Raw genomic sequence first — 26520 nt, 5'->3', positions numbered from 1 at the left:
AGTGACTGGGATAATTGGGATGGGAGTGTCAGAGACAGTGCGATTGGCACAGGACAGAGCGGAGTTTAGGGCTGTTGCACATAGGGTCGCTATGAGTCACAAGCAACTCGATGGCACATAACAACAACAACAACTCATTCATGAGATTATATCCACAGATATGCCAAACCTCAAACCAAACCAACTTCTGTAAAGTCAATTCAGACTCATACCCTCCATTCAGTTTCTAAGGCTGTAAATCTTTATCGGAGGACACTGCCTAGCTGTATTCTATAGAGTAACTTGTGGATTCCAACTGCCTAACTTCCAGTTAGTAGTACAGCACATGACATCACCAGGACTCTGTGTGTGTGTGTGTGTGTGTGTGTGTGTGTATTCAGAATATATAAACAAAGAAAAATCATCTGATTAAAAACTAAATAGATTTAAGTACTGTAGACAAAATGTTCAACGTAGTCATTGTTATTGCTGTTGTTGTTGTCATTGGCATTGTTAATGTGCTGTCAAGTCAGAACTGACTCATAGATGACCCTCTAGCAGGATTTTAGAAGCTTTAAATCACACAGGAGGAAATTGCCCATCTTTCTGCCTTGGAGTAGCTGGTGGTTTTGAACCACATACCTTTGGGTTGGCAAGCCACCAAAGTTTCCTAATTAATTGTTGTTGGTGGTGGTGGCGTTAGGTGCTGTTGAGTTGAGTAGACTTCATAAAGATTCTATGAACAACAGATCTGAACCCTGTAATTAAGCAAGGAAAAACCAGACTTAATGCATCAAGTTGATTCTGATTTGTAGTTACCCCATAGAACAGAACAGAACAGATCTGCCTTATAGGGTTTCAAAGTCTCTTATCTTTGTTGAAGCAAATGGCCACATCTTTTCCCCTCTGAGCCACTCTGGTGGTCTCACACTACAAACTTCTGTGATTAGCAGCCAAATACTTAACCCTTGTACCATCAGGGCTCTTTTTAATAGTTATCCTTTCCTTCTCATTACCAACAAGTCAGATCCAACTCATAGCTGACCCTCTATTGAGTTTCTGAGGCTACAAATAAAACAGAAGATTTCCTGTCTTTCTCCCTGAGAGCGGCTGGTGAATTCCAACTTCCAAAGGGCATGCCCTTTGCATTAGCAATACAACTCCCTGTGGACTAGGCCAAATTAAAACCACAGAGAGGTACTCCCACACAACATTAGAATGGCTGGAACTTTTAAAAAGAAAGAAGACTACGTATTGACAAGGACATAGACTGACTAGAACTCTCATACATTGCTGCTATTGTTAGGTGCCATTGAGCTGACTCCAACTCTTAGCAAACCTATACACAAGAGAATGAAATCCTCTCTGATCCTGTGCTGTTCTGTGCTTAAACCTATTATTTTAGTCACTGTCAAACCATTTTGTTGAGGATCTTCCTCTTCTTCATTCACCCTCTGATTTTCCAAGAGTAATATCTTTCTCTGGAGACTGGTCCCTCCTGATAGCTTGCCCAAAGTATGGAGACTGTAAAATGGTACAACCTTTTTGCTAAACAAGTTTGGAACTTTCTTAAATTAATACAGCATACAACCCAGAAATTCCCCAATTAAATATTCACCAAGAGAAATTAAGATGTATGACACAAAGGTTTGTACACAAATGTTCATAAAAGTTTTGCTTTTTTAATATTCTTCTTTTTACTTTTTCTGCATACAAAGTTCTTATATATTGTGTTTCATTTATTCATAGTGTTTCATGCATTCCTCTATTCACATTGTGTTTTGTAGTGTCATTCACATACATTGTGTTTTATAAAATTAATCACCATTGATCCATGCCCATCATTACCTCACCTTTTTAAGTCCCCACTAGATCTTTCTGAATTCTTCAACCCCTCTCTCTGCCACCATGACTCTGTGCCCTCAAGATTTTCCCACTGTCTCTTTCCCCTTGTTAATAGAAGCTTTATTTATAATAGCCAAAGTCTAAAAAGAATTTAAATGTCCATCAATAGATGAATGGATAAATAGTTTGAATTCTACTCAACAAGTGAAAAAGAATAAATTACAGTATGAATGGATCTAAAAAAACATTTTGCTGAATGAAAAAAGCCAGTATACAATGTATACTGTTTGTTTTCATTTATGAAATTCTAGAAGACTGACCTATAGAGCTAGAAATCAAGTCACTGTTGACTAAAATAAAGATTATTTACTGTGAAGAGGCATGAGGGAAATTTTTTTTTTGTTTGTTTTGTTTTGTTTTTTAATTTAGTTTGTTTATATGGAACCTCAGTTATAATAGTAGTTACATAGGTGTATACATTTCTCAAAATCATCACACGCTTCACTTGATGTAAATTTTATTATATTAAATTATGCTTCAATAAAGTTTATATTAAAAGCTTCCTCCTAAAATCAGGCTTAATTTTAAGAGGAAAATATATAAGTGCTATTTAAATAGAATACTTATTTTTTAGATTTTAATAACTTTTTCACGTCTGTCATTTTTTTTTTTGTTGTAGAAAGTAAAAATTTGTACAGTTTAAGATAGGATTTGTATATTCTAAGGTAAAAATTGTATTAATTAGTCTCATAAATAATCACAGTATAAGCTTGAGCTTATAGACTGACATGTGATTTACTTTACTTTAAATACTTTGTTACTGGTGACCAAAGGTGCTGTGTGGACAGGTGACAACAAATCAGACTGGAGCTACTTGAAAATTTCCATCCCAATGTTACTCACACTCAGCGTAACTGGGATCTCTTTTTGTGGAGGTAAGTCTTTTCCTGAGAAAATAAAACACCAGAGAGCTTTCATCAATGCTTGTCACAAACGTGTTCTTGTTAGCATCTCTGAACCAGGGATTCCAACCAATTGAAAAGTTTCATAATTACTGTTATAAACAAAGGCCTCCTGTGCATTCCATAAGAACCAAATCTGTTACTATTGTTATTCTGACCTAAGTAGGAAACAGCCATGTCCCTCTCAGTGATGGCAGCCAACCACACAGTTGTGTTGGGGTTTTTTTAATTATTTTTTTTTTATTTTATGTGTGTCCCGTCAAATCTGATCTGACTGGTACAGGAGGAGATGGCCCCTCTTTCTCCAGCAGAGCTTCTGGTGGATTCGAACTGCACAGACCACACAGTTTTTAATGTGTGTTAATTTTCCAGAATCCTGAACATCATGTTGCTGTCCAAAATTTCTTCCTCCTCAAAATTTTAAGAGTCTGATGACAGAGATTATGAGCAGGATTCTGGATAGCAACACGTGTTCATAGAAGCACCAATTGGCCATAATCTTTGAGCAGGGTTGTTTGTTTCTTACTTGAAATAAAACACATGGGCAACAAGCTTGGTTGATATGCAGTGTGATTTCAGCCCTTGTGTATACGAAGGCTGTGAGCCAACTCAAAGTCCTGGTTTGGACATTGATAAATATAGGAAAGAAAAAATGAGGGAAAGCTGATTAGAGGGAGGAAGGTAAAAAGGATACTTCAGAGCTATTTGTGTCTTCTCTGAATTGAGGACTTGAAATAAAGTTGTCAGAAAAGGAGCCAAAGTGTTTCTCTCCCTCTCTTCTGTTCTCTTCCTCCTTAGCCACTTTTGATAACTGCGTCTCTTCCTGAAATGTACCCTTACTTGGAAGTAAGAAAATAGATAATTGCAAATGATTTAGCAAATCACAAGTTGGTTTTATAGGAATGTCTCTTATGGGCACATCTAAAATTCTGTGACATAGTTTAACAATGTAAAAACATTTTTTTTATTTTGTGGGAAAGATTAAATATCAATCTCTGTCTACCTTCCTTGCTTCCTAACTATTCTCTGCAGATAGGACTCTCAGTATGAAAGGTGCAGCTATTCCTCATTTTCTGTAGGAACCCAAACCCAATCCACAGATTCCAACTCAGTGCAAGCCTGTAGACCAGTAGAACTGCCCCATTAGGTTTCTGTAAACCTTAACAAGAGCAAACGTTTTCTTATTTCTCCTTTGGAGCAGCTTCTGGGTTCCCTCTATTGACCTTACAGTGGCAACTCAACCCTTAACCCAACTGAACTGCAAGAGCTCTTTCTGTAGGGACCAAAACAATGTAATATCACTTTTTGATTAATGTGTTTTATAGCCTCAGTCCACATACATAGTAAGGAATATATTCATGCCCAAGGTTCAGCATGAAATTCTACCCAAACTTTCCAGTTCTTATTAGCTGTACTTCTTCAGTTCTTCCTATAATTTTTATTTTGATTCAGCTGTTGCTTCAAAGAAAATCAAGTTAATTACCCTACCACACCACAATACATATATACATTTAATCTGACTACACTTATTAAGTGAAAACCAACTCATAACTGATCTGGTAGCATGTTTTTGGAGCCTGTAAATCCCCCAGGAAAGATTGTCCACCTTTCTCCCTTGGAGCAGCCAGTGGATTCAAGCAGTTTAGAAAGACATCACTTTTGTGTTAACAGCACAACTCCTGGGGATTATATCACCAGAGCTCCCTTTAATCTGACATTCAAGATGAAATTTCTGTTACTGGTTCCAAAATCAACTTTTTTAAAAGAAAATAATATGTTGCTATTGTGTGCCGTCAAGTCAAAACCTACCCACAGCTGACCCTCTGGCAGGTTTTCAGAGGCAGTAAACTGCACAGGAGGAGATTGTCCGTCCTTCTCCCATGGAGCAGCTTGTGGATTCAAATGGTGTATTTTTGGGACTGCAGCACAGATTCTTACCACTAGACCACCAGAGCTCCCTAAGAAAAGAATATATAAAGAGCATAGTGACAGATTGCCAAGCATGCTCAGTTTATGAGTATGGTCTCTTAACGAGGCACACTTTTTTTTTTTGGATGGTGTTGTATCGTTGCTATTTTTATTGTTACTATAAAGAATTACATCTCAAACTCATTACTGTCAAGTCAGCACCAACTTATAGCTGACCTTCTAGTAGGTTTTTGTTTTGTCTTTTTAATTATTATACTAGTTTATTTATAAAATTCAAATACATTGTTTTTCAGACCAGATTTTTTCCGTTTCCCTCACCTCCCCCATCAGAGTGTACAACCGCATGACTAATTCCCCCCATCTCTCTATACATCCTCATCCCTCTGCTTCCCCACCCCCCTTTGGATACAATATTTGTCCTTGTGGGACTGAGTTCACTCAGCATAAAGCTTTCCAGTCAAGCCCAAGTTAGGTAATTTACAAAATCATTGCTCCTGCGTTTTGTATAGTATTCACTGTGTGAATGTACCATGATTTCTCAATCCATTCCATTGTAGTTGGACATCTGGGCTGTTTCTGTGTTCTGCAGTACTGTTATGAACATTGGGGTACAAGTCTTTGTTTGTGCTTCAGTTCTTCTCTTTTCAGAGTATATTCCAGACAGTGGAACAGCTGGGTCATATGGAATTTCTATGTTCAGCTTTTTGAGGAAGTGGCAAACTGCCTTCCAGAGTGATTGTACCATTTTACAATCCCACCAACAATGTATAAGAGTTCCTATCTCAGCACATCTGCACCAACATTTATTACTTGCTGTCTTATTAAACTTTGCTACTGTTACTAGAGTGAGATGGTATCTCTTGTGGTTTGAATTTGCATCTTTCTTATTGCCAGTGATTTTAACCATTTCTTCATGTATCTGTTTGCCATTTGAATATCTTCCTCTGTGAAGATTCTTTACATGTCTTTTGTCCATATTGTAATTGGGTTATCAGTCTTTTTCTTGTGAAGGTCCAGGAGTATTATGTAAACTTTCATTATAAGACTCTTGTCTGAAATGGTTTTACCAAATGTTTGTTCCCAGTCAGTAGGTTTTCTTTTCGCCTTGTTGGAAAAAAATTTTTTATGTACACAGGGATTTAATCTTTTGAAAGTCCCATTCATCAATTTTATCCTCTTCAGGTTGTGCATTTCTGTTTGTATTTGGCAGTCTTTTTATACCGTGGACTAGGGCTTCTAAGCTTGATCCTAGTTTGTCTCTTATGAACTTTATGGTTGTGGGCTTTACTCCCAGGTCTCTCTGATCCACCTTGAGTTGATTTTTGTGTATGGTGTAAGATGTGGATCCTGTTTCAGTTTTCCGCAAGTAGCAGTCCAGTTTTGCCAGCACCGTTTGTTGAAGAAATAATAATTTCGCCATTTGATAGGTTTGATTTCTTTGTTGAATATTAGTTGACCATAGATAGCTGGGTGTATTTCTGGGTTCTCAGTTCTGTTCCATTGATCTATGGGCCTGTTATTGTACCAGTACCATGCTGTTTTGGTCAGGGAGTGCTATGCCTCTCACCTAATTTTTGTTTTCTGAAGTGTTTTGCTCATTTGAGGTCTCTTTCCTCTCCAAATACATTTGACAATGTCCCTTTCAATCTCTTTGAAAAATGAATTTGGTATCTGGGTTGGGATTGCATTGAACATGTAGATTGCTTTTGGTAGGATTGTCATTTTCACAATATTGAGTTTTCCTACCCATGAACAGGGCACCTTTTTCCATCTTTTTAGGTCTTTTATTGAGGCCAAACTTTTTTAAAACTACACTTTTGGGGAGCTCTGGTGGCCTAATGGCAAGAAGCTGCACTATAATCCCAGAGATACACGATTTGAATCCACCAGATGCTCTGCCAGAGAAGGAGGGGCATCTCCTCCTGTACCAGTCAGATCCGATTTGACGGTACACACACACACACACACACACACACACACACTCAAAATAATAAAATAAAATAACAATAAAACCCTACACTTTTATAAAATAATTTTAAAGCATGTACTGTGCCTGTTTCTGTCAATTTTTCCTGGCCCTCTCTTACCTCTGTGCACCTTGCCTTTCTTTGACTAACCAGCTGATGTAGGTGGATTCATCGGGAATCCAGAAGCAGAGCTGCTTGTGCGTTGGTACCAGGCCGGAGCCTACCAGCCTTTCTTCCGAGGCCATGCCACCCAGAATACCAAGAGGCGAGAACCCTGGCTCTTTGGGGAGAAACACACCCGACTGATCCGAGAAGCCATCAGAGAGCGCTATGCCCTTTTGCCCTATTGGTATTCCCTGTTCTTCCACGCACATGTGACTGCTGAACCCGTCATGAGGTAAAAAAAAAATGTCATACCGTGAAGGGCCCAACAGTCAATCTATAAAGGAAGATTCCCTCAGCTCCTGAGGAGCAGAATGATCACATGATTTCCAAAGAAATGGGGAGAGGAAAGAAAGCCTGTGCTTAATCAATTTTCATTTCATTCACAGCATCGGTTTTGAGCCAGGGTGCCTTTTGTAGAAGACACAAAGATAAATTAAATCCACCAGAAATCCCTAATTTGTATCTAAAAGTTTTACTATTTGATAAGGAGAAAAAGATTTTAAAAAGAAGTGACTTTAACTGAATTTATTCAGAATTCTGTCTTAAAGATAACTTATTCTATCATTCTTATGCTTTCTTTTTCCTTGCAACTAAACTGTTAAAAGCTTGAGATAAACATTTTTCCTGATGTGTAGATTGCATAAAAATACTTCAAGATCAGTGTTCATTAGTGGTTCAGACCAGAATCACTTAAAGACCTTTTGTTAAAATAGTCTCAGGCCACACCTCCAGATCTACTTGGAGCAGTCCCAAGAATATGTATTTGTTAGATGTTTCCATGATGATTAAAGAGATTAGCCAGGATCATTGTGATCCATTTATACTCGGTAGAAAAGGGCTATATTACCACAAGGCTGGTGAATAAACAGTGTAAGTAATAAATATATATTTAAAATGTATTTTCCTCATGAAATTGAAAAAAAAATTACTAGAACTATTGACTTCATATCCAGGTAAACTGATAGGGAAAGTTTCATTATTGTTCTTAACCCTCTAAAATGTTTAGTTCTTAACCCTCTAAAAATTAGTTCTTTTCATTTGAATCAGTAATGCGTCAAAAGCTGGGAGATTATCAAAGAATCACGCAGAATTATCATCATAAATTAGGTTTGACAGACATTTAATTTGTTTTACACCAAAGAAGTTAAGCCTTTGAACTTTACAAAGCTCTGATTCTGCCGGTCACAGTAGTAGTTAGTGCTCAAAAATCAGAAGTAAAAATTGCAGATGTTGAGATTCTTAATCCTTCACTAAGACATTTGCAGTAATAGCTCTTTCATATAAGAAACGTGTATAGCAGTCATAGCAATTGCTCATAAAAATCTTAATTGATATAAAAAAGTATTAGCTCTTTCCAGTTTTCTTTCAAGATTTATAAAAGGAAACATATATATGATTAAATTATAATGAAACCTCTAAAGATCCTAAATAAGGGGGTTTTTTTCTTCCCTTTCCCCCAGGCCTCTATGGGTAGAATTCCCTAATGAAGTAGAGACTTTTAGTATGGAAGATGAATACATGCTGGGTGAGCATTTCCTAATTTATTATAGTTACAATAAGTATAGAAGTTAATTTTCCTTTTTATATTTTCTGAGCAATAAAAGAATTTGTATTTAAAATTTATAAGTCATAGTGATTTTTCATTCATTTATTCATTCCTATACATTGTATCTTGCAACATTAATTACATTTGATTAATGTGATTAATTCACTACAATTTTCAGTCAAACTCTCCTTTCACCCAGTTTATCTATTTATTAATTTTCACTTCCCTCTCCTTCCCTTCTCATCCCTCTTAACTCTCCAGGATTAATTTTGTGAATAAAACTTTCCTTCTTCCTTTTCTTTTTATTTTAATAGTCTGATGGCATCAAACAACAGCATACTTTGTCATTTATATCACTGACTTTATATCACTCTGCATAATTTGTGCTAGATTCATCTAGGTTGTGCAGTTTTTCATGTATTCTTGATCACTTTTTAGTGATGCATGATGCTTCATTATATGATTGTACCATAGTCTCTTTAGCCATCCATTCATTATTGTACGTGCTTTCCTACTATAAATAATGCTACAATAAATATGAGAGTGTGTGTGTTAGTTTTCAAAGAAAGGGAAAAATAGATTTTCTGCTCTAAGCTTTTGAATGGGGTCATAGCGCTATTCTGTTGTTATATAGCAGCTTTCATAATATCCCATTCTATGTTTGAATACAATTTGGAATTCTTAATCTGAGTTCGCTCCTAAGGCTTATGGAGAATGAAGATAAGTAAATCAGATGGATATAGTATAGTGCTACCCTACTGTAGCTGCGTCTGAAAGCCCACTGGAAGGTCAGCTGTGGGTCGGTTCTGACTCTATAGTAACCAACAACAGCAACCCTACTGTAGCAGAAATGACAAAAGTGGATGGTTTTAACAAACAGAAATTTATTTTCTCAAAAGGTTAGAAGTCTGAATGCAGGGCACCATGACTAAGGAAAGGCTTGCTTGCTTTCTGTCTCTGTTGTCTCAGGAGGAAGATCCTTGTTTCTGTTCAGCTTCTGCTGTTCCCTGATCTTCTTATGGTTTCACCTCTATCTTCTCCCAATTGTGCTTTTTTGATAATTCCTTATGTTGCTCTTTTATATCTCAAAAGAGATTGATTTTAAGAAACATCCTACATCAACCCTGGCGCATTAAATAACAAAAAAAGCCCATTCCCAGGTTTGTTGTTAGGTTCCGTTGAGTCCAGTGAGATGCACAGTGACCAGAAATCCTCAGGATCTCTACATACTGAAGCCTTTGTTGTATTTTCAGTGTAAATACATCTTGTTGAGAGTCTTGCTCTTTTTCATTGACCATTTGGGGGGACTCAATTCAATCCATAACAAAGGGTTAACTATTAAATGCAGAACCTGAAAGTTTGTCTCCTGAAGGCATCAGGCTCAACAGATGAAACCCATTTTGCCTCCAAGTCACTCATAACAAACAGTAAAGTATTTGGAAGGGTACAGGGGTACTTTGCCGCTTCTGGGCACACATACAGGGACCTCTGGTGGCTTAGTGGTAAGAAGTTGTATTGCCAACCCAAAAGCACACAGAGTAACTCTACCAACTGCTTCCAGGAGCAATCTCCTCTCATAGGATTAACTGCCTCAGAAAACCAGCTGGAAGGTCAGCTGGAATCAGTTCTGATTTGATGGTATAACAACAAGACATGCATACTTGCAGTTACAAACAAAATGAGGCTCTGGTAGATGGTGTCTAAGTTCCTCCTTTCACACCTGATATACCCAAGTACATTAATGCCAAGTGATAATAATACACCTGTTCTCTTTCTAACAGTGTATCTTTCTGATTGGTTCAAATCATCACAGTGTCATCCTTCAAGAAGTTCAGGATCAAGTGATTTTCAAAGAAAAAAGAGATCTCAATTAAAGGCAAATGATAACTTCAGGTTTTATCTCAAAATACTGTATTTCTTTCCTCTCCATTTTTTTAGGAAGTGCTTTATTGGTTCATCCAGTCACAGAAGCAAAAGCCACTGTGGTCAATGTGTTTCTGCCAGGATCAGATGAGGTAAATGGCGAACAACCACAAACCTTATGCCTTTCTTTCATCTCTCCAGTCTGTTGAATTAGTCCATTTTGGGAAAAACAATTCTTCATTATGCAGTTGTGAATCTATCCCAAATGACTTCAGTAACTGAAGATTTCTTGTAAGTCATCATCACTGTCCTCGAAGGTCAGGAAACTTAATGTGCAGAGTGCAGAGAAGGGTAAAGAAAAAGGTGAACAGATGAATTCAAGAAGCATCACAATAGTGCTTTATCTTAAATTGTGACCCCTTGTAAACATATTGAGAACTTGAGTAAGAAGAAATGTTCAATCTAACCATGAGGTATGAAGTTCCGGAAGGAATCATAAGCATGAAGAGACTTGCTCTTCTGTCTGATTCTTTCTGAATTCAGAGTAGTATTAGCACCAAAAGCTGTTCTGCAGTGTTTTCCAAGTAGATAAAAGTAACAATAATGCCTTTCTTCTATGTCCTTCCAGTCAGCCTTTGCTCTTTTGTTATTATAATTACTCTTATTGAACTTAACAACAACAACAACAGAGAGAGCTCTGTTGGCCTAGTGGATAGGAAGTTATGCCACCAAGCCCAGCGTGGGTGATTTTAATCTGCGGCCCTCAAGCCTGGTTTTAATTGTTTTTGCTCAAACATTCTTCTAGGTCGTATAGCACTGGTCTGTCCATTTGCTGTACAGAGGAAACTCGTGGTTGCTATGATGCTAAACACTGTGACACTGATGTGCCAAAAGTGATAATGGTTACCCATAGTGGACAGTGTTTGGTGGAGCTTCCTGATTAAAACAAGCTTGGAAGCAGGAGTAGCATACACTTCTGAAATAGCTCGCCTCCGGAAACTCAATGTATGTGGAGAAACGATGAAAGTTATACAGATATTCAGGTCTTTCATTCATAGGGTCACTATGAGTCATCTACAACTCGATGGAACTGAACAACAATAACTACACAAGTCATCATCACTATGTAAAATATCCTGGGCTTGTTATATCCCAGGGCACTGAACCCAAGCAAGTTGTAAGGGCTTGGAGTACTAACCCATGGCTGCAGGGAAAAGAACCCAGGAAATTAGAGGCAACAGCTTATAGTGGCAAACAACATATTTCCAAAGAAATCAAGAGGAGAGTCAGGGCAGAAACTCAGGGCACTGGGCCAAGACAGGGTATAGAATAGGGGACAGGAAGGAGATAGAACCGGGCAGGCAAGGGGAGGAGCCATGATAGATAATGAGCCAAAACATGGTGACTCATTGTGTCAAGATATTCCTACAGGGTCATGACAAGTAAGGAGTAAACCAGGCCAGGCCACATTCACTGCTTCAAATTATCAAGTGCTGAATCAAGTCCTGTTCTCTCTCAATACAGCTTTACTTGTTTAGTTTCCTGAGACAGCTGTAACAAATTAGCACACATCTTACAGCTTAAAAAAAAATAAAAAATGTATTCTGTTATAGTTCTGGAGGCTTAAGTCTGAATCAAGGTGTCAGTAGTGTTGATTCCTTGTGGGGGTTCTGAAAGAGAATCTGTCCTGTACCTCTCTGCTAACTTCTGGTGTCTGCTGGCATCCTTGACATTCTGGGACTGGTACGCTGTATCCTTCAGTCTCTATTTCTGTCTTCACATAGTCTTCCTTCCTATATATCTGTCTCTTCTCTCTCTCTTAAGAACACTCAAAGGCATTTAAGACCCCAGCTAGATAATCCTGGATAATCTTCCACTTGTCCAAATCTATTATTATTTAATATGTATTCTGAAGGGAGTGAATACAGGTTTCCCCATTATCCAAAAATAGAATGTTCCTATGAAACTTCATAGACTGAAATGGCATAAAGCAAATAAGTGGTGGTTACTATTAATTTACATGGGAAATTTGTTGAGCATTCTTGGACACAGAAAATAACCTGTAAAATAATTCTAATTAACATATAAAAGCTGCTAACATACAGTGCTCCTAGACTCAGTCTGAAGATAAAATAGCTTGGTGTTGAAATGCTGAGAGAATTTCTGAGAGAAGGAGCTTGACAATGCTGCTTCTACTGCTCGGGATGCATGCTGCTTCTTAGCAGCTCTCTACAAAGCAAACATAGAATGCTAATTGCATTTTATCACTTTTGTCCAAAGAGTAGAAATCCTCTTCAGATTTCTTTTGCTTAGTTAAAACAGGTGCTGTGATAGATCATTTATAAAACTGAAGCGGGGTGAAGCAAACTTCACCAAAGTAGAGGATACCTCTTTGTATATTTCTAGGGACTATCACAGTTCCTCTGACAATAAACACATGTTTCTCTAGAATGTTAATACATTTTTCCTAATTCTTGGTTTCTCCAGGATTTTACAGTTCTTTAGTGGAAAGCCCAGGAGAAACACAAGAAATGGGTTAAATAAAACAACTAAATAAATTGTTCTACTTAGTATTTGTGTTCACATTGATTCCACAAAGATCGTGTCAAAATAATAGACCATTATTGTAAAAAGAGAAGGTTAAGTAAGAAAACAAGTACATGTATGGGAACTCAAGGTATGGTGGGCTGAGGATGGATGGGGCAAACATTAGGGTTTCACAGTTTGGTGAGTGGAGGGATGGGGGAAAGGAATGGGAAGGATCTGGGCAAAAAGACAGGGTAATGATGGTGATTAATTTTATAAAACATAATGCATGAGAATGTATGAAACACAATGTGAATGAAGAATAGTGGGAACACAGTGTATATGAACTTTGTAAGCAAATCAATTTTAAAAAGACCCCAAAACCCAAAATGAGAGGTTTCTGTGAAGAGCTCAGTGGGCTCCCTTTCCTACTTAGCCATGATTTTCACTAATGGTCATCATTGCAAGCACTTTATTGTGACTATGTACTTTATTCCTTCAACACTATTTTCCAGGATGCACTGTGGTAGTTTCTCTTTCTAAATCTTCACAGACCCTGAGTAAAAGAGACAAGTATGTCTTTCCAGGTTGCCCCTTTACCTCAATTGACTCAATTGTCCTACATTACATCATGTGAGGATATCCTCAGAAATGGATTCAAAGAGGCAAAAGACTAATTTAAAAAAACCTGTTGTCATATTCCAAGAAAGAAGAATGGCTAGATGAAGAATTGGGAATTCTAGTGGGCTTTGAGAGGCGTGTCAGGGCTCTGGTGGTACAGTGGTTAGAGCACTTCATTGCTAGCTAAAAGGTCAGCAGTTGCATTCCCTGCTTGTCATTCGTCCTATTTCTATACAGCCCATTCCCTGAAGTCCTTGATAATGTAGTTTGTGATCCACCAGCCACTCAGAGGGAGAAAGATGATCAGTCTCCTTCTGTTAAGATATATAGCCTGACACCCAGTGAAGGGTCCCTGTGAATTGGAATCAAATCAATGGCAATAAGTTTGAATTTTTGAGTGAGTGATAGCCTGATCCATTCACAGCAGGGCAGTGACAACTGAACAGCCTGCTTTAAAACCCAAATCCTATTATCATCAGTTTGATTCTTACTCATTGTGACCCTCTAGGACCCATAAGGGTTTCCAAGGCTATAATTCTTTACAGAAGTAAACTGCCACAGCTTCCCCCAAAGATGTGTCTGAATCATCAAACGTTTTGTTAACAACAGAGCACTTTAACTATTGGTTAATACTAACTTTCTCCTGCTGTGTAAAGGATGTGGTAATCCCAGGATGTGAAATTCTGAAGTAGGCTCTATGACTGGACTAGAAGAGAGAAAAATTTTCATATTATGCTGAGGGCAAATTCACTTTCAGAGACCTCTCAAAAATGCCAGAGAGCAACGATGTCAATTTGAAGACTTGAGGTGCACCTCATCCAGGCCATGGTCTTGTCAATTACTTGCTACATATCAGAGAGGTGAACAACGAATGACAGAAGAAGAATTAGTAATTAAAAAAATTTTCTATCTTTGAATTGTGGTACTGAAGAAGAGTACTGAATGTGCCATGAACTGAGAAAAGAAGGAACAAATACGTCTTGGAAAAAGTGCAGCCAGCGTGCTCCTTGGAGTCAAAGATGGTGAAGCTTTGTCTTTCATACTTTGGACATGTAGCTGCAAGGCTGTTCCTTGGACTGAGACATTATCCTTGCAAAGATGAAGGGTCAACAAAGAGAGAAAGACCCCAAAAAGATGGATTGACTTGGAAACTGCAGTTTGGACTCTAGTATGTTAGAGATGATGAGGATGGCACAGGATAGGTCAGCTGTTCATAGGCTTTCTATGAGTCGTCCTTGACCCAAGGACACCTGCTAACAAATGCTGGTATTTTAAGGGTGTATCTCATCACATTACTTGCTGGGGTCTTTTTGATACTTCAGCAACTAAATAATAATGACAGGGATCCCACATAAACATTTGAGCCTTATTCCTGAATTGTACTCTGGGGGTGGGAGGAGAGACTATGAAAGGAATCCAAGTTTCCTTTTGCCTTTCTCTCAGGAGACCGGTTTTCTTCTCTGACATTTTCCTTTTCTTCAGTCTCATATCATTTACTTCCTTGCAGGATGCTTTTCTTCTTCCTTGTGTGCATTTTCTTTCCCTCAGATTTTTTGTTATCTTTTCTGTCACTATAAGTATTATATTTGTATAAGTCACCTGCTATGAGGACAAGAGTGATGTATTTATTCATTATAGTTAAACCCAATATGTTGTTGTTGTTGATTTGTCTACGAGTCGTGCATGACTCAAAGCGACCCTATGAACAAAAGGCCTAAAGCCTTTCTGTAACTATCGTCATCTGTCAAAGTTCATAAAGTTTCCAGAGGCATGTTGTTTAGAAAGTGGATGTCACTCCTGCTTCCAGAAGACCCAATATAGTGCCTAATATATAGTAAATTGTTCAATAAACAATTTTCAAATGGATGTTTGGACAAATGAGTATTCTTTTAATCCAGTCTATAGTTCTTCAGGATCTTGTCATTTACTATTTCTGACTTCTAGCTGAGATAACAGAATGCTTATTTTTAGCATGTGATATTCAAAATCTAGAAATTAGATGTTAATACTGAAGTTGGGAGCAGAGTTGCTTGAGTACTTTTATTTCAAGGATATCTGTTCTGTTTTAGGTCTGGTATGACTCTAAGACATTTACTCATTGGGAAGGAGCATGCAGTGTGAAGATTCCAGTAACCCTGGACACAGTAAGTTCTTTTCAAACAATTATTTTTATGTAATAAATCAATTATCAACCTATATAAACTATAAAATTATTAAGTTATATCAAATTATTCAATTATTACTTTAACTTTCTACACCTATGCAGAAAGAACTAAAAATGTTCTGTGTGATTACACGTACTTATAGAAACAGTAGATTGAGGGGTTCTGCCGGGGAGCTCTGGTGGCATAGTCTTTAGGGACTTGCACTGCTCACCCAAAAGCTACAGCTCTGGTAATAGTAATCAGTTGGTGTTGCCATTGGTGAAAGGTGGTCTATCTTTTCCCACATGATTTACAACCCCAGAAACCCAAATGAAGGGCAGCTATGAGTAAGTTCTAACTCAATGGCCAGTAATGAATGAGTGAGTGAAGGCTAGGTCAGTAAGAGGGCTTGCAAAGGAATGATTCCTAATGAGTACAAGGTTTCCTTTTGGTGTGATAAAAGAATATTTTAAAACTGGGATGATGGCTGCATAATTGTAAATACGCAATATAGGCAAATTGCATGGCATGAGAATTATAATACTATTTACAAATATGAAAACAAGGATAACAGATACTCATATTTCACAATATGAAACATCAAGAATACACACACATTCCCACTTCTTTGTATGTTTTCAGTTATATGTCCAAGAAAAGTCATAACACTAAAAACAGGAAATACGGTGGCCACCATAAACACTATAGAGAAGGTCCTTCTACAGGGCCGTGTCAGAAACCACAAGTTTTCAGTTGACCGCCAGGCCTAAAAGAATATTGTCATTTATGATGGCACAGTCACAGTGACTTACCCTAGAGGACCAAGTTTATAAAGGGAACTCTCCAGCTATACCACAGCTACAACTACAGCCCTGTGTAGTGTGAAGATAGTTACTGATTTTTTTTTCTTTTTCAAATCAGTAGCAGTCTGAAACTCATTACAAAGAATATTATTTCAGATACCAATTTTGTTGTTTGTTTCCTTGATGTTAAGGTATAAACCTCTTTTTAAAATTTTATTTTATATTGGTTTGCTTACAAAGTTCATATACACTGTGTTTCACACTATCCTTCATTCACATTGTGTTTCATACAATCATTCCCATTCATTGTGTTCTATAAATTAATAAAACATAAATTCATTATGTTTTATAAAATAGTTGAACTGTGCACAACATTACCCTGTCTTGTCAGATCCCCACCAGATCTTTTTCATTTCTTTTACCCTTACTCCTTCCACCCACCAAATTATGCAACCCTATGATTTCCCTCCTGCACATCCTCACCCTTCTGCTTGCATCCCTTCTGCCCTTGGATCCTCATACATGTTTTACTAATTATTTATCCTTCTATTTTTACAATAATGGTCTTATGCAGTATTTGTCCTTATGGACTGAATTAGTTCACTCAGCATAATACTCTGTAGTTTCTCCCAAGTTAGGTAGTATTTTTCAAAATCATTGCTCCTGAGTGCTATGTAGCATTCCATCGTGTGAATGTACCACAATTTCTCAATCCATTCAGTTGTGGTTGGACATTTGGGCTGTTTCCATGTTCTTACAGTTGTGAATAATGCTGCTACTAACTTTGGTGTACAGATCTCCATTTTTGTCGCAGTTCTAATTTCCTTCAAGATATATTTCTAGCAGTGGAATACCTGGGCATATAGAATTTCTGTGTTCAACTTTTTTAGGAAACACCAAAATGCCTTCCAGAGCAATTATACCATTTTACAGTCCCACCAGCAGTATATGAGATCTCCTATCTCTCCATATCCTCTCCAACACTTATTACTTGCTGTCCTGATAAACTTTCCCATTGCAACTGGAGTGAGATTGTGTCTCATGGTGGTTTTGATTTGCATCTCTCTGATTGCCAGTGATTTTGAGCATTTATTCATCTATCTGTTGGCCACCTGAATATCTTCCTCTGTGAAAAGTCTTTCCATGTCTGTTGCCTATTTTGTAATTGGGTTATCAGTCTTTTCCTTATGCAGGACCTGTAATATTCTGTAAACTTTTGTTATGAGACCTTTGTCTGAGATGATATTGCCAAATGTTTTTTCCCAGTCTGATACCAATTTTTAAATCTACACGTAACCTTTTAACAGTTATCTACTTTAATTCCTCACACATACAGATAAAAAAACTGAGATTCGGAATACAGATAAAAAAACTGAGATTCGGAATACAGATAAAAAAACTGAGATTCGGAATATGTAAATTACGTGTCACTTCTAAAATGTAATGAAACTGAAATAAGACCCATGTCTACTAGACTTGCCCTCCAGAACCCATTCCACTCTACCATCTTACCTCATTCTTTATGGAAAAAAAGAACAGCAACCATGACACGCACATACACATGAAGGAGAACAAAGAAAAAAATAAAATTGTCAGGGAGAGAGTTGAGATGGAGATTAAATGTACTTCTTGTTGCCAAAGGCAATGCAGTGCAAATAAAAAGTGGAAATCTTAAATATTCAACCTTCACTTCTGACTTCATACATGATGATCTTGTGCTTAATCCCTGCATATTTTGTCAAAGTACAAGACCTTATGTTATACAGGCAGCTTCCTTATAAGATACTGCTGAGGAGGCAAAAAATCTACAGGGCTTTCCCTGCCAGGAATATCATTCCATAAAACCCATAGGTATGCCTTAAAAATAAACAAACATCAACAAAACCAGTTAACATTAAGTCAGGTCTCACTCATGGTAAACCTATGTGTTGCAGAGTTAAAGAGTAAAACTGCTTCTTAGAATTTTTTAAAGACTAAGATGTGCCTTACCTTAGTGTTATTTTCAGTTGTTTTATATGCATGTGAAAGTTGGATAATGGATAAAGATCAAAGAAGAAATTATGTCTTTGAATTGTGGTGTTGGAAAAGAATTTTTTACTATACTATGAACTGCTGCATTGGAAGAAGTACAACCAGAGTGATCCTTAGAAACAAGGATTGTGAGGCTTAATCCTACATACTTTGTGCATGTTATCAGGAGGGGTCAGTCCCTGAAGGAGGACATCATGCTTACAAAAGTAGAGAGTGAAGAAGACGAAGGCCCTCAGTGAGATACATTGACACAGTGACTGCCACAGTGGGCTTTCACACAGTAGAGATTGTGCTGATGGAGCCGAATTGGGCAGGGTTTCTTCCTATTGTCCACAGGGTCACTGTGAGCTGGAGCTGACTCAGTGGCGCCTGACAAGAGCAGCATCTTTCAGAAGCAGAACACCAGACCTTTCTTCCACTGAGTGTGTTCCATCCAACAGTCTTTAGGTGTGTAGTCAAGTGCAAACTGTTTGCTCCACCCAGGGACCTTATGGATTACACCTTCAGCCTTGTTATTTTTGTTGTTGTTAGGTGCCATCAAGTCGAGTATGACTCATAGTGACCCTATAACCAGCCAACCTGAACTCTGTCCTATGCTGTGTCATCCTCATCATCTCTGGTACACTCAAGCACATCGTTGAAGTCACAGTGTCCATCCATCTCTCTGGAGGTCTTCCTCCCCTCTGCTGATCTCCCATCTTCCCAAGCATGATGTCCATCTCCAGTGAATAGCTGAAGCTTTGCCGTCTTTGCCGTCTTTGCCTCCAAGGAGCATTCTGGCTGTACTTTTCCCAAGTCATATCTGTGTGTTCTTTTCACAGTCCATGGGAAATTCAGTACCCTTCTCTAGCACCACAACTCAAGAGCGCCAATTCTTCCTTTGTCATCCTTATTCATTGTCCAGCTCTGCCTTGTTATTACAGTCACTTAAAATGTCCTTGGAAGTTTTTCTAACAGAAGTGGTTACAAATATTTATTTTCAGAATTGAAGAGTTAAGGAGGGAAAAAAAAGAATTGAAGAGTTATTCTGGTGATCCAGAGGCAAGAATCATTAAAGTCATAAGCTGCAGTCAATCAGGGTTTCATCCTTTCACCATACTTATTCGGTGCTGAGCAAGTAATCTGATAAACTGGACGATGGAAACAAGACTGGAAGAAAACTCTTTATCAATCTGTGACATACCTTGCTTACTGAAAGTGAAGATTATCTGAAGCCCATCCTGCTGAAGACCAAAGACTATAATCTTTACTGTGCAATATACTTCAACATAAAGAAAACAAAAATACTCAAAATTGGACCAATAAATGGATGTAATAAGTGGAAAAATGATTGACATTGTCAAGGATTTAATTTTACTGGGATCCTAATCAATGCACATGAAAGTAACAGTTGGGAAATGAAATGACATATTAAATTGGATAAATCTGCTGAAAAGGACTTCTTTAAAGTATTCAAGAACAAAGATGTCACTTTGAGAATTAAGGTGCACATGAGTCATGCCAGACTATTCTGAGTTACTTCATATGCATGCAAAAGCTTGACAATGAAAAAGAAGAACTGATGCATTTGAATTATTATGTTGACAAATAATATTAAATAGACCATAGCCAAAAGCAAACCTGTCTTGGAAGAAATACAAAGAGAATGTTCCTTGAATCAAGGACAATGAGGCTTTGACATGTTATCACAAGGAGCCAGTCCCTGGAGAAGAACATGGTGATGTTTCATAAAGGATTAAAAAAAAAAAGAAGACCCTCGGTGAAATAGATTGCCAGAGTGCCTACAACCATGGGCTCCAATGCAGCAACAACTGGGAGTGTGGCACAGAGCCAGGCTGTGCTTGGCTCTGTTGTGCATGTGATTGCCGTGAGTTGCAACCAGCTCAGCAGCACCCAGCAACAACAGGCTGCAGTGAGTAAGGGGAAAAATCCTCTCTCCAAACCAAGAAACCACTGTCTTTTGTAAACTCACATACATACACAACTGGATCCACTTCCACATACAGAGAAATTTATACTTCAGCAAAGCCCTAGAAATCAACAATACTAAATAGGAAAAACCACTAATAGGATAGGCAGAATTGAACTCCTCACTTGAAAAACAATAAGGAGGTAGTGCCCTACGACTGCCATATAAATGACCACCAATTTAGTGGCTTAAAACAACAGAAATTTATTCTCACAGTTACAAAGCCTAAAAATACAAAATCCCAAAGTTCTGTGCTCCCTCTGGGGACTCTGTTGTTGTTGCATACCATCGAGTCAGAACTGGCCCATAGCTGACACTCAGGCAGGTTTTCAGAGGCAGTTAATTACTCAGGAGGAGATTGCCCATCTTTCTCCTGTAGAACACCTAGTGGATTCGAACCATGTGCCTTCAGGATTGCAGCGCAGCTCCTTAACACTTTTTCAGCATCTGATGGCTCCAGGTGTTCTGTGGCTTGTAGCTGCAGAAGGCCAATCTCTGCTACTATCTTGACATGTTTTTCACCTTCTGGAGTCAAGTCTCTGCTTTTATCTCTTATAACAACATATTTCATGGGATTTTAGGTCTACCTGAATAATCCAGAATAAGATGATCTTATTTTAAGATCCTTAATTACATCTGCAAAACCTTTTTCCCAAAAAAGGCAAATTTACAGGTTTCAAGGGTTACAAACTACAGGACCACTGTTCAATCCACTGTATATGTGTAGTTCATAAATTAATGAAAAGTAGGGAGTTTCCCTAAAAACTTAAAATGAAGCCATTTTTTCAGTGTTTGGAGTCCTATTATTATATCATATTAGTAATGTCTCAATGTCCACAAATTTAAGTTTGTTCTTGTAAAAATGAGTGCAAGTTTTGTGCTAAAAAATGTTCTTCAATTCTATTTTGAAATATTTTCTGAATATTCCTCCCTGACAGTGCTGTTCTGTTATAGATACCCGTGTTTCAACGAGGTGGAAGTGTGATACCAGTGAAGACAACAGTAGGAAAATCCACGGGCTGGATGACTGAGACCCCCTATGGTCTCCGGGTAGCTCTCAGCTCTCAGGTATGTGGAAATACGTTACCTTTGCACACACATTTCTTTTTCTTCTGTTTCTTTATACCTGTAGCCTTTTGTATTGTGATAAAATGTATAAGGGGTGATCCTCATGGGTGAGTTTATCTAGTACTGAATCATTGTCTAGTTTGTCTGATGTTGAGTTGTTCTTAAGGAAACCGACATCTAAGAATGATAAAAATATCTTTAGAGGCAGTGTGACCTTTGGTGCTCTGTAGCTTGACATTCAAACTAAGCACTGAAAGATTACTAGGCCAGTGACAGCCTGCTCACCCTCTTTCAGTGGGTTGGCTCTGAGACCCACCCTCATGCAAGAGAGTACCTGTGTGTCGCCAACATTTTGGGACCACCACACCCGCATGGTAACTTCTGTTTTCATGAGGCAATCCCAACAACTAAAATCACCCAGGGAGAGGAATGGAAGGATCCAGAACTGACTGAACTGTCCTTTTGAGAAGATCTTTTAAGCCAAGAGAAGCTGAAAGCCACTTCTTCTCTTAGTGTCCCTGTTTGCCTAAATGCAGTACAGGGCTTACGTACAACCTAGCATACATGTGCACAGATAATTCATATTCTTCTACAATCCTGCTTTGGGTACGTGGCCAAGAGGGTCCAGTCTTGGAAGAGGGACATTATGCTTGGGAGGGTGAAAAGACAGTGCAGGAGAGGAAGACCCAGGATGAGGAGGATTGACTCTGTGACGGGGGCAATGGGGGTGGGTGTGTCAGAATTAGTGAGACTGGCTCAGGACAGGGCGGGCTTCAGAGCTGTTGTACATAGGGTCACAGGCAACTCGACAGCACATAACAACAACAACATACAATCCTATAAAATAAGTGAGTAAGCTGCAGCATTCTTTTCCATCCATTTGGAAAACCTGTCTTCCATGGGCTTTAGTCCCATGAAAAGTCATCAGATGAATATAAGAAACAAGGAGCTCTGGTGGCGTAGTCCAAGGCAGTTGTGCTGCGAGCCCAAAGTATGCAGCGGTTTCAATTCATCAACTGCTCCACAGGATAAAGACGGGCAGTGTCCTCCTCTTAAGATTTATGGTCTCAGAACCCTGAGAGACTCACTGTGGGGAGGAATTGACTTGGAACCCACCATATGGAGCACTATGACTTTTTTGCCACGTAAGAATTTTTCTACTGCACAAAGGTGGAGTCAGACAGCATTCTCTAAATAGTGGGTCTTCTAGTGATAGCTAGTCTCGTTGATTATATAAAATTTTGTAACTGCATTTTTTTACTTTTCTTTCTGTGAAATTTTTACCTTGCCACATTCTAAACTAGTATTTTAAAAGAAGCTGCCTCAGTCACAAACCATATTTCACAGTTTAAGTTTCTCTGTGTTTTTCTTGTATATCACAGGTATGCTCCTTTACATAACATATTAAAGTGAGAAGAGATTGAGTGTCCAGTGGCTATATTTATGATACTTGTATGCTTGTTTGTTTCAGAGTTTGCCCTTATGGATACAGCATTTATCTAACAGTTTGCAGTACTGTGGTGACTTGCATGTTGCTGTAATGCTAGAAGTAATGCCACTGATATTTCAAACACAGCAGAGTCACTGAAGGTGTACAGAATTCTGTGAAGAATCCAGACTAAGACAGGTTAAGAAACAGGACTTCTGAAATAACAGGCCTTATAAAACACTACAAATAACAGAGGAACTATTACTGGGGATAGTGCTGGTAGATGAACCCCTCAGGTTTGAAGACACTAAAAAAAAACAAACCAGAAACAGCTGCTATTATCCATTAATCATTGGAATATGGAATGCACAAAAATGAATCAAGGAAAATTGTCAAAATTTTCTTTTTTTTTTAAAGTTGTCAAAAATTAAATGAAATGCATAAAGATTGACATCTTAGGCATTATTGACCTGAGATAAACTGTAATAGGTCATTCTGAATCAGAAAATCATATGATCTGTTATGCTGGAATGACAAATTGAAGCGGAATGGTGTATTACTCATAGTCAAAAGAATATTTCAAAATCATTCTGAATATAATACTGTGAGTGATAGGATGTTATCCAAATATATACAAGAAAGACCTATTAATACAACTATTCTTCAAATATATGTACCAATCACTAAAACCACAGATGGAAAAAAATGGGATTTCTATCAACGTTTGCGGTTTGAAATGAATCAAACATGCAATCAAGAAACATTAGTAATAAATAACTAGTGACTGGAATGCAAAAGTTGGAAACTAGAAAGACTAGTAGTTAGAAAATAAGACCTTGGTGACAGAAATGAGACTAGAAATTGAATGATAGAATTTTATACAATTGATGATTTATTCATTGCAAACACCTTTTAAAAAAATACATAAACAATGACTATACACACAGACCTCACCTCAATCAGGGTAACTACATCTGTGGAAAGAATTGCTAGAAAAGCTAAGTACCATCAGTTAAAACAAGTCCAGGGGCTGTCTGTAGAACAGACCATTAATTGTTCATGTTCAACTTCAATTTGAAGCTGAGGAAGAGAAAACAAATCCATGAAAACCAAAATATGATCTTGAGTGTATCCCAACTGAATTTTAAAAACCATCTTCAGAATAGATTTGAGGTATTGAGTATGTAAAGACCAGATGAGTTGTCAGATGGAATTAGGGACATCACACATGATGTAAGCAAAAGGTCATTACAAAGACAGGGAAGAAAGAAAAGACCAAAGTGAATGTCAGAAGAGACTCAAACTTTGGCTAGAATGTAGAGAGTCCAAAACAAAGGAAGAAGAAATGCTGACATAAGTGAACAGAAGATCTCAAAAGGCATCTCAGCCTCATGCTAGAAAAGGTAGAGAATTACTGAGTGAGAGGGTGACCCTCAGGGAGAGAGACTGGCACAGTGACTGTAACGTTGGGCTCAGGCGTGGCAGAGAGGATAAGGACCACACAGGACAGGGCACGATTCCAATCTGTTGTTCATAGGGTCGTTGTAAGTCATCATCAGCTCAGTGGCACCTAACAACAGCAACATTATTTGTGTCTACTTTGTACAGCTGGCACATTAAGCTTAGTTTTTTAGAAATTCTTTTATTCTATTGTTTCCTAGAAATGTTGTACATAAGCATATTCTCTACCTGTGATTCCCTCTCCAGGGCTCTGCAGTGGGTGAATTATATCTTGATGATGGACATTCATTCCAGTATGTCCACCAGAAACAGTTCTTGCACAGGAAGTTTTCATTCTGTTCAGGTGTTTTGACTAACAGGTAATGACAGCTAAAAAAGCCATGTTTGGTTGTTTTCTTAAATAAATTATTATGCTTTCTTTTTTTTTTTTTTTTTTGCATCTTCAAATGCACAGCTGATACTTTAGGGTATTGTTTAAAGAAAGGAAATGGTGAAGGTTCTTTGTGGAGTATTTTTCATCAATCCACCATGTATGTCCCTTCTTTGTTTTCTCCATTGTCCTTTCTCCACTCTATAAAAAGCAAAAAAAAAAAATAAATAAATAAAAAGGACTCAATATAATCTTCTACTTATCCATTCAGCAATGCATGATCTCATTTCTTACAATTTTTCATAATACTTATGCAACATTTGTCCATTGATTTCTCTCCAAATAGCTTGTTAAGGGAAGATTGGTTTGGCCACTGGTAAGCTAGTCTGTGACATATAGAGTCATTTAAAAAAAATTATTCATATTAGTAGATAGGATGCTAACATGCTTCATGACTCTAAAGGGACAGACAAAACAGAACTTGTAAGACTGGAGATGTGACCTGAAGACCAAACCAAACCCCTGGTCTCCTTTTCCTAATACCCTGCATGCTTGTTCCAGCTGTGCCGATAGCAGAGGTCATTATCCCAGCAAGTGTGTGGTGGAGCAGATCTTGGTCCTTGGCCTCAGGAAGCAACCATCTTCTGTAACCACCCACTCGTCTGGTAAGGAAGTTGGCCACTTGTAAGTCTTGTGTTCTTGTAAACGTAGAGGCATCTCTGGTGAAGAGCTCATTTGTCTCCACATTGATGTGATGCACTTAGATCAAGCTGACTCTGTGCCTTCTGATAAACTGAGCATACTAGTGTTGAGTAAATGAGGTCTTTGTTTCTCTTCATTAATTGATCTTCTTGCTCATTATACACCATAATGCAAAAATAAGTGCAGCTCTTTGGGACTTAGAATAGTATTTTCATGCTTTTTTAATTTCTGACCTAGAAATCTCTGAAGTCCTGGAGAATTTTATCTATGTTTATAGGAGTTTATGCAAGGACATTGAGTGGGATTTATATCCTTTCTTAGCTTTTTCATTTCTTGGACAGATTGCTTTATTCTTTATAGGCTTCTTTATTTATTTTATGATGATTCTTGTGCTCAAAATGATGAAGTCTTGCTTGATTTTAAAATACTAGAACTCCATGGATAAAAGTAATAATAATTTGGATTTACCTAAGTGGAAATACAGGCGCTTATGGTGAGATCAGAAAACATCTCAAATGGTTTTTTTTCCTTCATAAACACTCATCAAACTGTCTTTCATTCCTTGTCTTGATGTTTAGATGGAAAAAATCAGCTTGTGGATTTTACATACAGTGCCAAAACATCCACCCTGAGCTTGGAGAAGCTTTCGCTGAACATTGGCACCAACTGGGAGGTGCATATCAAATGATGAGGACGTGCCCTGGTGATGAATGAGCCAAATGATGAGGACGTGCCCTGGTGATGAATGAGCCTGGCCCTTTTGTGTGCACTGGCGCTTAACATTTTCAAGAATGGTTTCTCAGTGTTTCAATAATGTTCTGGTCTAGATTGTATCCTTCTTAAGAGCATGCTGTATTTGCCAGATCACCAATATGTGACTTTCAGTAATTATTAACAGTAATTATTTAACTCAGGGATTTAATTGTGAGAATTGAGTGGATTTATTTCTAATTTACTTTTTTGAAATAAGACTCTTCCTTCCAAATGCAGTAAATGTCATACATTTCCTCATGAACATATTTCATTGTATTAGTTGAGAATTGAGCTATGTACTAGATGTAAGCTCACATTAACACATCATGGAAATTTTTTACTCCTATTTCTGTAAGTTTTGCAGTTAAAGAGAAGAGGAACTCCTTA

General features: G+C 37.9%; 1 protein-coding gene across 1 annotated transcript in view; it reads left to right on the top strand.

Moving 5' to 3' along the window:
• The window catches only part of GANC (glucosidase, alpha; neutral C), a 98940-nt gene extending 72872 nt beyond the window's left edge, over positions 1–26068 (top strand). Inside the window, exons 16-24 of the mRNA XM_006883217.1 lie at positions 2658–2759; positions 6836–7079; positions 8308–8372; positions 10332–10408; positions 15473–15547; positions 21305–21418; positions 24555–24667; positions 25240–25343; positions 25959–26068. Coding sequence (XP_006883279.1) covers positions 2658–2759; positions 6836–7079; positions 8308–8372; positions 10332–10408; positions 15473–15547; positions 21305–21418; positions 24555–24667; positions 25240–25343; positions 25959–26068 — 1004 coding nt within the window. The remainder of the gene's footprint in view (positions 1–2657; positions 2760–6835; positions 7080–8307; positions 8373–10331; positions 10409–15472; positions 15548–21304; positions 21419–24554; positions 24668–25239; positions 25344–25958) is intronic.
• Positions 26069–26520: the final 452 nt, after the last annotated feature.

Source organism: Elephantulus edwardii, unplaced genomic scaffold (genome assembly GCF_000299155.1).
Source record: "Elephantulus edwardii isolate Elephantulus edwardi_28Jun2011 unplaced genomic scaffold, EleEdw1.0 scaffold00026, whole genome shotgun sequence".
Lineage (NCBI taxonomy): Eukaryota > Metazoa > Chordata > Mammalia > Macroscelidea > Macroscelididae > Elephantulus > Elephantulus edwardii.
This window is presented reverse-complemented; position numbering and strand designations above follow the sequence as displayed.